The sequence below is a fragment of the Lontra canadensis genome, unplaced genomic scaffold (assembly GCF_010015895.1).
Source record: "Lontra canadensis isolate GAN:19392208 unplaced genomic scaffold, GSC_riverotter_1.0 scaffold12, whole genome shotgun sequence".
NCBI classification, from domain to species: Eukaryota; Metazoa; Chordata; class Mammalia; order Carnivora; family Mustelidae; genus Lontra; species Lontra canadensis.
Genome location: NW_022631006.1, coordinates 28,215,553 through 28,233,039, shown reverse-complemented (window position 1 = coordinate 28,233,039; position 17,487 = coordinate 28,215,553). Strand labels below are relative to the sequence as shown.

The 17,487-nt window shown below is 36.6% G+C and overlaps 1 protein-coding gene across 1 annotated transcript; it reads left to right on the top strand.

Moving 5' to 3' along the window:
* Positions 1–16,021: 16,021 nt before the first annotated feature.
* Positions 16,022–16,972, top strand: LOC116867459 (olfactory receptor 4K2). Its single transcript, XM_032857088.1, has one exon. The coding sequence runs from the start codon at positions 16,022–16,024 to the stop codon at positions 16,970–16,972; it is 951 nt and encodes a 316-aa protein (XP_032712979.1).
* Positions 16,973–17,487: the final 515 nt, after the last annotated feature.

Here is a 17,487-nt window from a genome sequence, read left to right as displayed (position 1 = left end):
GCTAAGAAGCGTTCCAGGGTGCACCTTGACTGCACCACAGTCGATATATACAGCTACATCCGTTCAGTCATCTCTCACCAAAATGATTAGGAGGAGGAATGCCCAAAAGAAGAAAAATATTAAAAAGATGGGCCTTCTGCAACAGAACTAATGGCTATCAACATAGACAATATGTCGGAAAGGGAATTCAGGCTAACAATTTTCCAGTTAATAGGTATGTTGGAGAAAGCCATGGATGACCAAATGGAATTGATCAGGGCAGAACTGAAAGCCACCAGGGATGATGTTGACAATGTTAGGGCAGAACTGAAAACCACCAGAGATGATGTTTACAATGCTCTCAATGAGTTCTAATCTAATCTAAATTCTCTCAAAGCTAGGGTAACTGAGACAGAAGATAGAATTAGTGAATTGAAGGACAAACAGATAGAGAGAAAGGATCAGGAGGAAGCCTGGAACAAACAGCTTAGAAGCCACAAAAACAGAATCAGGGAAATAAATGATGCCATGAAACTTTCCAATGTCAGAATTATTGGAATCCCTGAAGGGGAGGAGAAAGAAAGAAGTCTAGAAGATATAGTGGAACAAGTTCTCCATGAAAATTTTCCCAATCTCACGAATGCAACCAGCATTCATGTGCTAGAGGCAGAATGGTCTCCACCCAAGATTATAGATTCTTGAAAGTCTTCGAGACACCTAATAGTAAGAATGAAGAATTATAATTGTAGGCAGGCCCTCTTGAAGGCAGCTAGGACAAAGAAGCTCCTACATACAGAGGAAAGCCAGTCAGAGTAACATCAGACCTGTCCACAGAAACCTGGAAAGCCAGAAAGGGCTGACAAGATATATTCAGGGCACTAAATGAGAAGAACATGCAGCCAAGAATACTTTACCCAGCAAGACTGACATTCAAAATGGATGGAGAGATAAAGAGTTTCCAAGACTGGCAAGGCTTAAAAGAGTATGCGACCACCAAGCCGACACTGCAGGAAATATTAAGGGGGGGCTCTATAAAAGAGGAAAAATCCTAAGAATATCATCGAACAGAAATATAGAGACAATCTACATAAAGAATGACTTCAAAGGTAACACGATGTCAATAAAAACATATCTATCAATAATCACTTTGAATGTGAATGGCTTAAATGCACCCATAAAATACACAGGATTGCAAATTGGATAAAACAACAGGACCCATCCATATGTTGTCTACAAGAACCCATTTTGAACTTAAAGATACACCCAGACTGAAAGTGAAGGGATGGAAAAGCATCTTTCATGCCAATGGTCCTCAAAAGAAGGCCGGAGTAGCGATTCTCATATCAGATAAATTCGATTTTAAACTAAAGACTGTAGTCAGAGATACAGAAGGACACTACATCATTCTTAAATGGACTATCCACCAAGATGATCTAACAATTATAAATATCTATGCCCCCAATATGGGAGCAGCCAATTACATAAGAAAACTATTAATCAAGATAGAGTCATATTGATATGAATACATTAATAGTAGGAGATCTTAACATGCCTCTCTCAGTAATGGACAGATCATCGAAGCAGAAAATCAATAAAGAAACAAGAGCATTGAATGATACATTGGACTAGATGGACCTCATAGATATATACAGAACATTCTACCCTAAAACAACAGAATACTCATTCTTAAGTGCACATGGAACCTTCTCCAGAATAGACCACATACTGGGTCACAAATCAGGACTCAACCGATACCAAAAGACTGAGATTATTCCTAGCATATTCTCAGATCACAATGCTTTGAAACTGGAACTCAATCAAAAGGAAAAGTTTGGAAGGAACCCAAACACCTGGAGGGTAAAGACCACCTTGCTTAAGAATGCTTGGATCAACCAAGAGATCAAAGAAGAACTTAAACAATTCATGGAAGCCAATGAGAATGAAGACACTTCAGTCCAAAACCTATGGGATATAGCAAAGGCGGTCCTAAGGGGGAAATACAGAGCCATCCAAGCCTCCCTCAAAAAAATGGAAAAATCCAGAATACACCAGCTATCTCTACACCTTAAAGAACTGGAAAATCAATAAATCAAACCAACTCCACACATAAGAAGGGAAATCATCAAGATTAGAGCTGAGATCAATGAGGTAGAAACCAGAGATACAGTAGAACGTATCAATGAAACTAGAAGCTGGTTTTTTGAAAGACTCAATAAGATCGATACACCATTGGCCACACTAATCCAAAAGAAAAGAGAGAAAGCTCAAATTAATAAAATTATGACTGAAAAGGGAGAGATCACAACTAACACCAAGAAGTAGAAACAATCATCAGAAGTTATCATCAACAGTTATATGCCAATAAGTTAAGAAAGCTAGATGAAATGGATTCATCCTGGAAATCTATAAACTCCCAAACTGAACCAGGAAGAAATTGACAACCTGAATAGACTGATACCTAGTAGCAAGATTGAAGCAGTGATCAAAAACCTCCCAAAAAACAAGAGCCCAGGACCTGATGGATTCCCCGGGGAATTCTGCCAAACTTTCAAAGAGGAAATAACACCTATTCTCCTGAAGCTGTTTCAAAAAATTGAAGCAGAAATAAAACTTCCAGACTCTTTTTATGAAGCCAGCATTACCCTGATCCACAAACCAGGCAAAGACTCCACCAAAAAGGAGAATTTCAGACCATTATCACTGATGAATGTGGATGCTAAGATTCCCAACAAGATCCTAGCAAATAGGATCCAACAGCACATTAAAAAGATTATCTACCATGACCAGGTAGGATTCATCCCTGGGTTACAAGGATGGTTCAACATTCGCAAATCAATCAGTGTGATAGAACAAATCAATAACAAAAGAGAGAAGAACCACATGGTCGTCTCAATTGATGCAGAAAAAGCATTTGACAAAATCCAGCATCCATTCCTGATTAAAATGCTTCAAAGTACAGGGAGAGAGGGAACATTCCTGAACTTCATCAAATCTATCTATGAAAAACCCACAGCAAATATCACCCTCAATGGGAAAAAGCTTGCAGCCTTCCCGTTGAGATCGGTAACACAACAAGGATGCCCACTCTCACCACTCTTGTTCAACATAGTATTAGAAGTCCTAGCAACAGCAATCAGACAACAAAGAGAAATAAAAGGTATCCACATTGGCAATGAAGAAGTCAAACTTTCTCTCTCTTCGCAGATGACATGATTATTTAAAACCCAAAGACTCCACCCCTAAGCTACTAGAACTCATACAGCAATTCAGTAACATGGCAGGATACAAAGTCAATGTATAGAAATCAGTCGCTTTTTATACACTAACAATGAAAATACAGAAAGGGAAATTAGAGAATTGATTCTATTTACTATAGCACCAAGATCCATAAGATACCTGGAAATAAACCTAACCAAAGAGGTAAAGGATCTGTACTTGAGGAATGACAGAACACTCATGAAAGAAATATAAGAAGACACAAAAAGATGGAAGACCATTCCATGCTCTTGAATCGGAAGAATAAACATTGTTAAAATGTCTATACTGCCTAGAGCAATCTATACTTTTAATTCCATTCTGATCAAAATTCCACAGTATTTTTCAGACAGCTGGAGCAAATAATCCTAAAATTTGTATGGAATCAGAAGAGATCCCAAATTGCTAAGGAAATGTTGAAAAAGAAAAATAAAACTGGGGGCATCACATTACCTGATTTCAAGATTTACTACAAAGCTGTGATCACCAAGACAGCGGTACTGGCATGAAAACAGACACATAGACCAGTGGAACAGAGTAGAGAGTCCAGATATGGACCTTCAACTCTTTGGTCAAATAATCTTCGACAAAGCAGGAAAAAATATACAGTGGAAAGAAGATAACCTCTTCAATAAATGGTGCTGGGAAAACTGGACAGCTATATGTAGAAGAATGAAACTCGACCATTCTCTTACACTGTACACAAAGATAAACTCAAAATGGATAAAAGACCTCAACGTGAGACAGGAATCCATCTGAATCCTAGAGGAGAATATAGGCAGTATCCTCTTTGATATCAGCCACAGCAACTTCTTTCAAGATATGTCTCCAAAGGCAAAGGAAACAAAAGTGAAAATGAACTTTTGGGGTTTCATGAAGATCAAAAGCTTCTGCACAGCAAAGGAAACAGTCAACAAAACAAAGAGGCAACCCACGGAACGGTAGAAGATATTTGCAAATGACAGTACAGACAAAAGGTTGCTGTCCAGGATCTATAAAGAACTTCTCAAACTCAACACACACAAAACAGACAATCATATCAAAAAATGGGCAGAAGATATGAACAGACACTTCTCCAGTGAAGACATACAAATGGCTATCAGACACATGAAAAAATGTTCATCATCACTAGCCATCAGGGAGATTCAAATTAAAACCACATTGAGATACCACCTTACACCAGTTAGAATGGCCAAAATTAGCAAGACAGGAAACAACGTGTGTTGGAGAGGATGTGGAAAAAGGGGAACCCTCTTACACTGTTGGTGGGAATGCAAGTTGGTGCAGCCACTTTGGAGAACAGTGTGGAGATTCCTCAAGAAATTAAAAATAGAGCTTCCCTATGACCCTGCAATTGCACTACTAGGTATTTACCCCAAAGATACAGATGTAGCAAAAAGAAGGGCCATCTGTACCCCCAATGTTTATAGAAGCAATGGCCACAGTCGCCAAACTGTGGAAAGAACCAAGATGCCCTTCAACGGACGAATGGATAAGAAGATGTTGTCCATATACACTGTGGAGTATTATGCCTCTATCAGAAAGGATGAATAGCCAACTTTTGTAGCAACATGGCCAGGACTGGAGGAGATTATGCTGAGTGAAATAAGTCAATGGAAGAGAGTCAATTATCATTTTTTTTTCACTTAATTGTGGAGCAGAATAGATAACATGGAGGACATGGGGAGATGGAGAGGAGAAGGGAGTTGAGGGAAATTGGAAGGTGAGGTGAACCATGAGAGACTATGGATTTTGAAAAACAACCTGAGGATTTTGAAGGGGCTGGGCATGTGAGGTTGGGGAGTCAGGTGTCAGGTATTAAGGGATGCACATATTGCATGGAGCACTGGGTGTGGTGCTGAAAAGAAATCTAAAAAAAAAAAAAAAATTTTTGTGAATTTCTCTGCAAACACTCCTGCTTTAGCTTGTCCCATAGGTTTGGGTATGTTGTGTCTTCATTTTTAATTCACCTCTAAAATATCCCAATGTTCCTTTGATTACTTCTTTGAGTTGGTTACTTAGAAATGTATTATTTAATTTCCACATATTTGTGAGTTTACCAAATTGTTTTTTTAATTGATTTCTAACTTTATTCCTTTAAGGTCAGAGAACACATTTGTTTCTATTTCAATCTGTTTACGGATATTTGTTTCATGGACTAGTATATGGTCCATTCTGGAGAATGACCCATATGTACTTGAAAATATATATACTGCTGTTTGGTGAACTAGTCCATTGATATATATCAGATTTAGTTGATTTATAGTATTGTTTGAGTCTTCTAGTTCCTTGATATTCTGCCTATTTGTTCTAACCACTATTGAAAGTGAGGTTTTGAAGTCTCCAACTATGATCCAACTATTATTGTTGAATTGTCTATATTCTCCTCATTGTTCACTTTTTCCTTCATGTTCGTGCTGTTATTAGGCTTACAGAGTTTATGATTGTTATATCTTCCTAATGGACTGACCCTTTATAATTACAAAATGTCTCTTATTATCTCTAGTAGATATTTGTTTTAGAATCTATTTTTGTCTGGGACACGTGGGTGCCTCAGTCCGTTAAGCATCTGCCTTCGGCTCAGGTCATGATCCTAATGCCCTGGGATCGAGTCTTGTAATGGGTTCCCTGCTCAGCAGGGAGCCTGCTCCTCCCTCTTCCTTCCTCTCCCCCTGCTTGTGATCTCTTTCTGATAAATATATAAAATCTTTAAAAAAAATAAAATTTATTTTGTCTGATGTTTGTATACTCACTCCAGCTTCTTTGTGGTTGCTGTATGCATGATATATTATTTTCCATAATTTACTTGCAATACCTATCTTTGACTCTACAATGTGTCTCTTCTAAACAGAATATAGCTCTATCTTATTTTGCTTTTTATCCAGTCTGACAATTTCTGTCTTTTGATTGGGTTATTTAATGCATTCATATTTAAAGTTGCTATTGATATTATTGGATTTGCATCTGCCATTTTGCTTTTTATTTTCTCATGTGTCATTTTTTTTTAATTCTTCTATTTCTCCTTTACTATTTTATTTTGCATTGAATATTTTTAATGTAGTTAAACTGCTTTAATGATTTTTAAAATTTTTTTTTTCTTTGCAAGGGAGAGAGTGAAGGAGGGAGGGAGAGAGAAGTGAGGGAGAGGCAAAAGGAGAAGAAGAGAGACTCTTAGGTTCCATGCCCAGCACAGAGCCTGACACAGAGCTGGATCTCACAACCCTGAGATCATGACCTGAGCCAAAATCAAGAGTTGGACATTTAACTGAGCCACCCAGGCACCCCTATTTTTTAACTATTTCCTTAGTGGTTGTTACTGGTCTTACTGTGTACCTTAACTTATCAGCATCGGCTTCAGATTTATATTAACTGAATTACAGTGAGAACTACAAACAGTACTTTTATATAGCTCTATTCCCCTTTCCTCTTTTTTTGTGATATTATTGTTACACATGTTATACCTATAAATGTTATACTATGTTTAATTATTACCCTATATAATCTTTTTAATTTTTATTTTTTAACCTTATACCTATGGAAGAATCTATTTTTTTAAAGTTTTTATTTAAATTCCAATTAGTTAACATACAATCTATTATTAGTTTTAGCTGTACAATATAGTGACTCAACACTTTCATAAACACCTTGTGCTCACAACAAGTGCTGTCCTTAATCCCTATCACCTATTTAACTGATCTCTGCACCCACTTCCCCTCTGTCTAGGGGACAGAAAATTCTTGGCTGTATAATTCTCCCATTCAGTAGTTTAAATATTTCCTTCTACTCCTTTCTGGCTCATTTTGTAACTGTGGACAGATCTGCTATGACCTTGACCTGTGTTCCATTGTAAGTTAAGGACCTTCTTTTCCTTTGCTGCTTTCAGGATTCTTTCCTAAACTATTTCTTTGTAATTTTGTGAATTTGACTATGATATGCCTTGGTGATGGCCAGCTTTTGTTAGATTTGATGGGAATTCTCTGTGCTTCTTGGATTTTGATGTCTGTGTCCTTCCCCAGATTAGGGAAGTCTTCAGCTATAATTTGTTTGAATAAACCTCTTCTGGTACTCTTATGGTATCCATGCTATTATGATTTACTAAGTTTCTAAACTCTCTAAGTCTACCTTTGTGGTCCCTCTTCTTTCCTGCTTTATTATTTTCCATAATTTTATTTTCTATATCACTGATTTGCTCCTTTGCATCTTGGTTATGACATTTTTAATTTGGCCTGACTTGATTTTAGTTCTCTTACCTCTGCATCAAGGGATTCTCTAGTGTGTTCTATGCTTTTTTCTAGCCCAGATAGTATCCTTATAATAATTTTAAATTCTAGTTCAGACAGCTTACTTATATCTGCGTTGATTAAATCCCTGGCTGTGAATTCTACCTTGTGTTTGTTATTTTGGGGTGAATCTTCCAACTTGTCATTTTGTCCAGAAAAGAAGAGAAAAAAGAACAAAACAAAAAATATACAAAAAACAAGAAAGAGCAAAAAACAAAGAAAAAGAAAAAAAAACCAAAAACACAAAACAAGAAAATCAGAAAAAAAAATTGTAGATCCTGGGTGTGTTTCAGTTTGGTTACTGAAAGAATCTAGATCCAAAATAAAAAAAATAAAAATAGAAAACTATATATATATATATATATATATATATATAGATATAGATATATACACATACATATATATGTATATATATATATGGAAAGAACACATACAAAAATCTAAAAAAATTAATAAATTTAAAAGGGTATTGGAAAATTTAAGAAAATAAATGAAAAAATAATAAAAATAAAAGAAATAGGGGTGCCTGTGTGGCTCAGTCAGTTAAACTTCTGACTCTTGATTTTGGCTCAGGTCATGATCTCAGAGTCCTGGATCTAGCCCTGCATCAGGCTCTGCACTCAGTGCAGTCTGCTTGCCCCTTTCCCCTCACTCTCAATCTCTCTCTCTCAAATAAAATCTTAAAAAAAAAAAAAAAAGAATAAAAGTAAAAGGGAAGCTCAATCTTATTTCCCCTAGAGGTGAAGCTTTGCAGCACTCTATTACCAATAAACTTGGTATGAGTTGTTTATGCTGGTCCTCTGGGGGTGGGGTCTGGGGCTGATTCTCAGGCTGACTTGTTTCAGTGGAAAGGCTTCTCCAGGGCAGGTTGGGGGTTGGGTGGGGGAGTTAGGGTAGGTGGGGGAATTGATGTAAGAGGCTCCCATCTCCACTAGGTGGTGCTGTTTTCCTCCTTGAAGGCTTTTAGCACTGATGGGCTGGATGAAAATGGCTGAGCCTTGCCTGGGAGGTGAAAGTTCACACCTCCTACTCGTCAGTGAGCCCTCACAGAAAAGCAGCCAATCACCTTTTTTTTTTTTTTTTTTTCCTGGTTTCCTTATGATCCTATGTTCACTCTGGCCATGTCTGAGCCTTTTTATCTTAGGTGCATGACAGTTTCAAAATTCCAATTTTTAGGGATGTCTGTGGCATGGATCTGTACTGTTTCTCTGGAGAAGGGTCTTGTCAGGCTTCCCAGCAGGTCCAAGGAAAGCAGCTGCACAACTGTGCTGTGGTCTGTAGTTTATACCAAAAAGCTGGCAGCAAGACCCGCTGCCCTCAGCCAGCTTCCCAGCTTCTATGCCTGGGAAAAGCACAGCACCTTGGTGTCACCTGTTCTTCCTGCGACCCAGTGGATCCTCAGACCACCCTGTCACTCCTGGGATTTTGCCCCACTTCACCACCTGAGCACCTTTAATGCAGGGACATCCCCCACAGTAATCAACTAAAAAGTTCAGATTTTGCACTCCAGTACTTTAGGGTAGCCTCCACAAGCAGGCTCTCTCCTCACCACTGCATCCATAGTTATATCTCTCCCAAGTGAGCTTCCACACATCCTACCTTCCAAAAGGTGGTTGCTTTTCTACTTATAGACTTGAAGTTTTTGTTCTCTCAGAACTCCAATTGACTTCTTGGGTATTCAGAATAATTTAGTAACTATCTAAACTGGGTTTGAGGGACAAACTCAGAGCCCTCCTACTCCTCCACCAGTTTAACTCCTCCTCCTGTGTAATACAGACATTGTAACAAAATTTGTTTTTCTAATCCATGAGCATGGAATGTCTTTTCATTTCTTTGTGTCATCTTGAATTTCTTTCATCTGTGTTTTACAGTTTTCAGAGTACAGGTCTTTCACCTCTTTGGTTAGGTTTATTCCTAGGTATTTTGTTATTTTTGCTGCAATTGTAAATGGGATTGTTTTCTTAATTTCTTAATTTCTCTTTCTGCTGCCTTTTTTTTTTTTTAAAGATCTTACTTATTTATTTGAGAGATCAAGGAGGAAGCAGGCTCCCTGCTGAGCAGAGAGCCCAATGCAGGGCTCGATCCCAGGACCCTGGGATCATGACCTGAGGCTTTAACCCACTGAGCCACCCAGGTGCCCCTGCCTTTTTTTCAAATTTATTTAATTAATTTATTTTTAAAAAGATTTTTAAAATTTATTTATTTGACAGAGAGAGAAATAAATAAAATTTATTTATTTGACATATAGGCAGAGAGGCAGGCAGAGAGGTAGGCAGAGAGAGAGGGGTGGGGAAGCAGGCTCCCTGCTGAGCAGAGAAAGCAGGCCCTTAGGGTCCTGGGATCGAGCCCCAAATCAGGCATGATCCCAAGGTCCTGGACCGAAGGCAGAGGCTTAACCCACTGAGCCACCCAGGTGCCCCTCTGCTGCTTCTTTATTAGTGTATAAAATGCAACAGACTTCTGCACATTGGTTTTGTATCTTGCAACTTTACTGAATTCATTTATTAGGTCCAAGTAGTTTTTTGGTGGAGTCTTTCAGATTTTCTATAAATAGTGTCAGGTCATCTGCAAACAGTGAAACTTTTATATCTTCCATATCAATTTGGATGCCTTTTATTTCTTTTTGTTGTCTGACTCCTGTGACCAGGACTTCCATTACTATGTTGAATAAAAGTGGGTGGGAGTGGACATCCTTGTCTTATTCCTGACCTTAGTTAAGTTAGATGTTATCTGTGGGTTTTCCATATATGGCCTTTATTCTATTGAGGTATATTCCTCTAAACACATTTTTTTGAGGGCTTTTATTATGAGTGAATGTTGTGCTTTGTCAAATGCTTTCTCTACATCTACTGAAATGATCATATGGTTTTTATCCCTTCTCTTATTGATGTGATTGATGTATCACATTGGTTGATTTACAAAGAGTGAACCATCCTCGCATTCCTGGAAATAAATCTCACTTCATGGTGGTGAATGATTTTTTTTAATGTACCGTTCATTTGGTTTGCTAATGTTTTGTGGAGAGTTTTGCATGTTCATCAGAGGTATTGGCTTGTAGTTCTCTTTTTTTGGTGGTGTCTATCTGGTTTTGGTATCAGGGTGATACCAACCTCATAAAATGAACTTGGAAATTTTCCTTCCTCTTTGATTTTTTGGAATAGCTTGAGAAGAAATATGTATTAACTCTTCTTTAAATGTTTGGTAGAATTTGCCTATGAAGCTGTCTGGTCCTGGACTCTAGTTTGTTGGAAATTTTTTGATTACTGATTCAATTTCCTTGCTGGTAATCAGTCTGTTCAAGTTTCTTATTTCTTCCTGTTTCGGTTTTGGGAGGTTATATGTTTCTAGGAATTAATCTGTTTCTTCTATGTTGTCTAATTTGTTGGCATATGTTTATATTTCTGTTGTGTTGGTTGTTAGTTTTCTTCTGTCATTTGTGATTGTGTTTGTTTGGGCCCTTTCTCTTTTTTCTTGATGAGCCTAGCTAGAGGTTTATCAATTTTTTAAAAGACATTATTTATTTATTTGAGAGAATGAGAGCATGAATGGAGAGAGGGGCAGAGGGAGAGGGAGAAGTCGACTACCGCTGAGCAGGGAGCCCAATGCAGGGCTTGATCCTTGGACCCTGAGGTCAGGAACTGAGCCAAAGGCAGACACTTAACCAACTGAGCTACCCACGCACACTGAGGTTTATCAATTTTATTAATTTTTTCAAAGAACCATATCCTGATTTCATTGATTTTTTCCTTTTATTTTTTAGTTTCTGTATCATTTCTTTCTTTTGTGCTTTTTCTCTTTTTCTTTCTCTTTCTTTCTTTCTTAGATTTTATTTATGTAAGAGAGAGAGAGAGCGCGCGAACACATAGAGGGAAAAGTAGAACTTCTGCTGAGCAGAGAGCCCAAGGCGGGGCTCAATTCCAGGACCCTGGAATCATGACCTGAGCTAAAGGCAGATGCTTAACCAACTGAACCACCCAGGTGCCCTTATATCATTTATTTTTGCTCTAATATTTATTATTTCCTTCTGCTGGTTTTAGGTTTTATTTGTTGTTCTTTTTCCAGCTCTTTCTGGTGTCAGGTTAGGTTGTTTATTTGAGATTTTTCTTGCTTCTTGAGATAAGCCTATATTATTATAAACATCCCTCTTAGACCTGCTTTGCTATATCCCAAAGGTTTTGGACCACTGTATTTTCGTTTTCATTTGTTTTTATGTTCATTTTGAATTCTATGATTTCTTAGTTGACCCATTAATAGTTTAGTAGCATATTATTTAACCTCCATGTATTTGTGGTCTTTCCAGATTTTTTCTTATGGTTGATTTCTAGTTTCATAGCACTGTGGTCAGAAAAGAGGCATGGCCAAAAAAAAAAAAAAAATGCCATGGTATGATTTCAATCTTTCTGAATCTGTTGAGACTTTGTTTTGTGGCCTACTATGTGATCTATTCTGGTGAACGCTCTGCGTATCCTTGAAAAGAATGTTTATTCTGCTCTTTTAGGATGGAATCCATCTGGTCCAATGGGTCACTCAAAGCTATAGTTTCTTTGTTGATTTTGTTCGGATAATCTGTCCATTGATGTAAGTGGAGTGTTAAAGTTCCCTACTTTTAATGTATTGCCTTTGCTATTAACTGTTTTATGTATTTGGGTGCTGTCATTTTAGGTGCATAAATATTTACAGTTATTACATATTCTTATTGCCTTGTCCTCTTAATGATGATACAGTGTCCTTCTTTGTCTCTTGTTACAGTGTTTAAAGTCTATTTTATCTGATGTAAGTATTGCTACTCCAGCTTTCTTCTTCTTTTTTTTCCATGAGACACATTTAATTTTTCATTTTCCTGGGTAGTCTACATTTAAACTATTCTAATAGGCATATTATAAAATATTAAAATCATATCTTAAATATTCTCATTTATTGCTAACAAGTTAGGTAATAAAGTAAATATTTCTTTAGTTTTTTTTTTAATTTATTTTTTTAATCATTTTTTTAAATTTATTTTCAGCATAACAGTATTCATTGTTTTTGTACCACACCCAGTGCTCCATGCAGTCCGTGCCCTCTCTAATACCCACCACCTGGTTCCCCCAACCTCCCACCCACCCCCTCTTCAAACCCTTCAGATTGGGGAAATTGGAAGGAGAGGTGAACAATGAGAGACTATGGACTCTGAAAAAACAATCCAGCTTTCTTCTTATCACCATCTTAATGATAAATGTTCCTCCATTCCCTCACTTTTAAACTGCATGTGTCTTTTGGTCTGAAATGAGTCTCTATAGGCAGTATATGGACAGGTCTTTGTAGTTTGATTGTTTTTTTATGTTTCATCTTTTGACTGAAGGACATAGTCCATTTGCCATTTTAATTATTATGTTCCTTGGTGTGAACCTCCTGGATTGATTTTTTTGGTGGATCTCTGTGCCTCCTAGATCTGGATGTCTGATTCCTTCCCCAGATTAGAGGAGTTTTCAAATAAATTTTCCATCCCTTTTTCTCTCTTTTATCCATCTGGAATCCCTATAATGTGAATGTATTTTCCTTGATAATGTTGAATTCCTTTGGCCTACTCTAATATTTTATTATTCTTTTTCTTTTTGCTGTTCTCCCTGGTTGCTTTCCATTATTCTACCAGCTCACTGATTCATTCTTCTGTTTCCTCTCAACTACTATTTATTCCCTATAGTGTATTTTATTTTTAAGATTCATTCATCTGAAAGAGAGAGCACATCCATGAGTAGGGGGAAGGGGCAAAGGGAGAGAGAATCTCAAACAGACTTCCTGCTGAGTGTAGAGCCCAGTGTTGGGCTCAATCCCAGGACCCTGAGATCATGATCTGAGCCAAAATCAAGAGCCAGCCTCTTTAACTGACTAAGTACTTCACTCTAGTGTATTTTTAATTATCAGTTATTGAGTTCTTCACCTCTGATTGTTCTTTTTTATATTTCCATTCTCTCTGTTGAAGAATTTTCTGCGAGTCTCCACTCTTTTCTCAAGTCCAGTGAGAATATTTATGACCATTACTTTGAAATCTTTATCAGGTATATTGCTTTTCTCCATTTAATGAAGCTCTTTTGCTGTGATTTTGTTCTGTTCTTTCACCTGCACACACCCATACATATATTAAAAGACTTTTTTCACTGAGAAGGTTTTTTTTTTATTACATTTTAAAGTTTTTTTTTTTTTTATAAACATATAATGTATCTTTATTCCCAAGGGTACAGGTCTGTGAATCACCAGGTTTACACACTTCACTTTGCAGCACTCACCATACTGAGAATGTTGTTAAGATTCATCCATGCTGTAGCATATAATCACTCTTCATACTTCATTTTATGGCTAAATAGTAATCCATTGCAATCATGGCTATACCACATTTGTTCACTCATTTATCAATTGATAGATGTTTCTGCCTTTTGCTGTTGTGAATAGTATGGCCATGAACACTTATGTACAAGTTTTTGACACAAAAACAGTAAAAAAATAGAAAGAAGTGAAAAATATTCAAATACATATAAATGAGAAAATGCATCATCTCTCTGCCCTCCATTTTCTTAATAGCTTAGTTTGCTTTGTTATTGTTTGATTTTACAAAATCAAGATAATATAATACACATTACTCTGCAATTTGCTTTTCACTTGAGATGACATTGTAGACATATTTTTTTACATTAGTATATTCAAATGAAGCTATTCTTTCTAGGACAACTGCATTTTTTTTTCTTTCAACCTGCTAACTGAATACGTTACTCTTGCAAATTAGTTGCACTGTTTTATTCCACATGTGAATTTTTTTCTCTTACCAATCAAGATTTTAGTTTTCATTCCAGGTCAAAGGCATGATATTTCTTCTGCAATAACACTTTCTTGGTTAATTAAGCACATTACAAATTTTCACTTATCTAAAATTCCATTCACTCATTATCTCTGAGAATTGTGTGAACATTAGATTTATTTGTCTGTATATTTTCATTAATCTTTTTTAATTATGGTATTTAATATCTCCAAACAAATAATAAATTACTTGAAGCAGAGGTTAATGTTTTTGGATTTTATTCTCTGCTGCCTCTAGAACAGGGTTAGCTGATCAGAAGTGCTTATCAAAACTTATTGATCTGATATTTCTGGCTACCTCTTAAATGATGGGTTTTTCAACTTCCAATCTCTGAAACTCTCTGGTCCAGGTGAAAATAATCATTGTAAACTCCCATAAGACTCTTGACATATATTCCTGTTGTAAACCAAATAACACCATCTTTCCTATTTAATGAATCCCATTGCAAGATGTTCTCTTGGTCAATCCCCAAGTTCCTACAAGATTTTATCTAGAGGTGCTAAACAACTAATGATTCAACTAGGCCATTTATTTATATTTAAAATTACCTATATGCTCTCTATCAGATCCTACTTAATATAGAATAACCTAAAGCCCTGATTCTACTGTACAGCTGGTAAGTTTAAGTGTTTCACAAATAATTTCTACTGAAAGATTTTAAATCTCTGCCTTTCCTACTTCCAATCTCCTAACCCTATTCCTTGGAGCTGAGATAAATAAAACAGTTTACATATGTTGGCAGATATAAAAGGAGAACTTAAACAGGGGAGAAACTAAAGAACTTAATCTTTGAGCTCTTTCCTGTAGAAATGTTGTGATACAGTCTTTAGGGGAGAAACTAAAGAACTTAATCTTTGAGCTCTTTCCTGTAGAAATGTTGTGATACACTCTTTAGGAGACAAAGGTAAATTTTTAAGTCATAGAATTATAAATATTTGTAAGAAAAACAGACTCATACTTTAACAAAAAAAGAAATGATGAAAAAAAATTAAATGCCTTTCCCTTGGCTATATAACTATATAGTACTAAACTTGGTAATAAAGCAGTCTTCTTACATTGGATTTTTACTTATTTTCTTTGTTTCTGATTGGTTCAACGAGATAGTTTATCTGAATATGTTAAAAATCTTCTCTGGAAATTTACAAGAGCTCTGCAACTGTTCATTGAAATCTTTCTATGTCACTTACATGTGATACAATTCTTATATGTTCTTTCAGTAAGGATATTCTTAGGGATGAATTCTAAAAGACTCAATTGTGTGTGTGTGTGTGTGTGTGTGTGTGTGTGTGTGTGTGTGTGTTTAACACATTGTCATCCCAGAGCAAGCGCTTACTTAGCTATTACCTTTAATATTATGTAGATGAATAGATGGACAAATATGTAGATAAGTAGATACCTTCTGGATGATATAATCTCAGTTTGATTGCTATTTAATACCAAGAAAGAAAGTGTTATTTTCAATAGCTATGACTTCAGTGGTATTTCACTATGATCTCTAATATTCTATAATTATCTTTCAAACCAACATACCAATGAAAATGGAAAGAATAGTAAAGATGAGTTTTCATAGAGGAACCAAAGTCTATGAAAGTGGATTCCTGTACCTTTTACTTAAATAGAATCATATTTTCTCTTTTTCTACTTTGATATAGGTTTTCAGCTATCAATCAGGATAATGGATGTGGCCAATAAGTCTATTTCTGAATTTGTCTTGCTGGGACTCTCTAAGTCCCGGGAACTTCAGCTGTTTTTCTTCATGGTGTTTTCACTGTTTTATGTAGCAACAATGGTTGGTAACAGCCTCATAGTCATCATGGTTATAGCTGACTCTCACCTACATTCTCCTATGTATTTCCTGCTTACCAACCTTTCCATCATTGATATGTCACTTGCTTCCTTTGCCACTCCTAAGATGATTACAGACTACCTCACTGGACACAAAACCATTTCCTTTGATGGCTGCATCACGCAGATATTTTTTCTACACCTTTTTACTGGTACTGAAATAATTTTACTTATGGCCATGTCCCTTGACAGGTATATTGCAATATGCAAGCCTCTCCGCTATGCTTCAATCATAAATCCCTGGGTGTGTACTGCACTTGTGGTGGCTTCCTGGGTTGTGGGAGTCATGCATTCAATGAGCCAGGTCATATTTGCTCTCACATTACCGTTCTGTGGTCCCAATGAAGTAGACAGCTTTTTCTGTGACCTTCCTGTGGTGTTCCAGCTGGCTTGTGTGGATACTTATGTTCTGGGCCTCTTCATGATCTCAACTAGTGGCATAATTGCCTTATCCTGCTTTATTCTTTTATTCAATTCTTATGTTATTATCCTGGTTACTATCAAGCATCATTCTTCAAAAGGATCTTCTAAGGCCCTTTCTACCTGCACAGCTCATTTCATTGTTATCCTCATGTTCTTTGGGCCATGCATCTTCATTTATATGTGGCCACTAAACAGTTTCCTTATAGATAAGATCCTGTCTGTGTTTTACACCATCTTCACTCCCATTCTGAACCCAATAATCTATACCTTAAGGAATCAAGAAGTGAAGACAGCTATGAGGAAACTGAAAAATAGGCTTCTGAATCCCAGGAAGACGACTCCTTTGCATTATTTTTAGTCTTAAATTCTAGTTCTAGTTTTAATTTCCTGGGCATTGTATGCCAGAGTTTTGTGTACACAGCATTGTAACTAGGCTTTTATTTCTGGAGTTCTCATCAAATTATAATTGGATTAAATTGCAATCAAATTGTAAATATTAAAACTACTTGCATATGTTTAAAATACATGTTAGATTTCAGAAAAGCAAATTGACAGAAACAATTTCTTCCAGAAATGAGGACTATCTATAAAAATGCCAAGAGTCCTTGTTCCAGGTAGGAGATTCAATACTAATAATCTATTCACTGGAAAAGATGAACAAAAAGTATGAAGAAGAAGTACAGATTAAAGGAGAACTAGAAGATAATAGCATTTATATACAACTTGTCACTGAGAGACACATTGGTGGCTCAGTCATTTAAGCGGTTAAGCATCCAACTCTTGATTTCTGTTCAGGTCATGATCTCAGGGTCATGAGATAGAGCACCATATTGGGCTCCATACTCAGCACTGTAACTGTCGCCCTGAACAACT

Coding starts and splice junctions, on each gene's coding strand:
- LOC116867459 (XM_032857088.1), top strand. CDS start 16,022: ATGGATGTGGCCAATAAGTCTATTTCTGAATTTGTCTTGCTGGGACTC.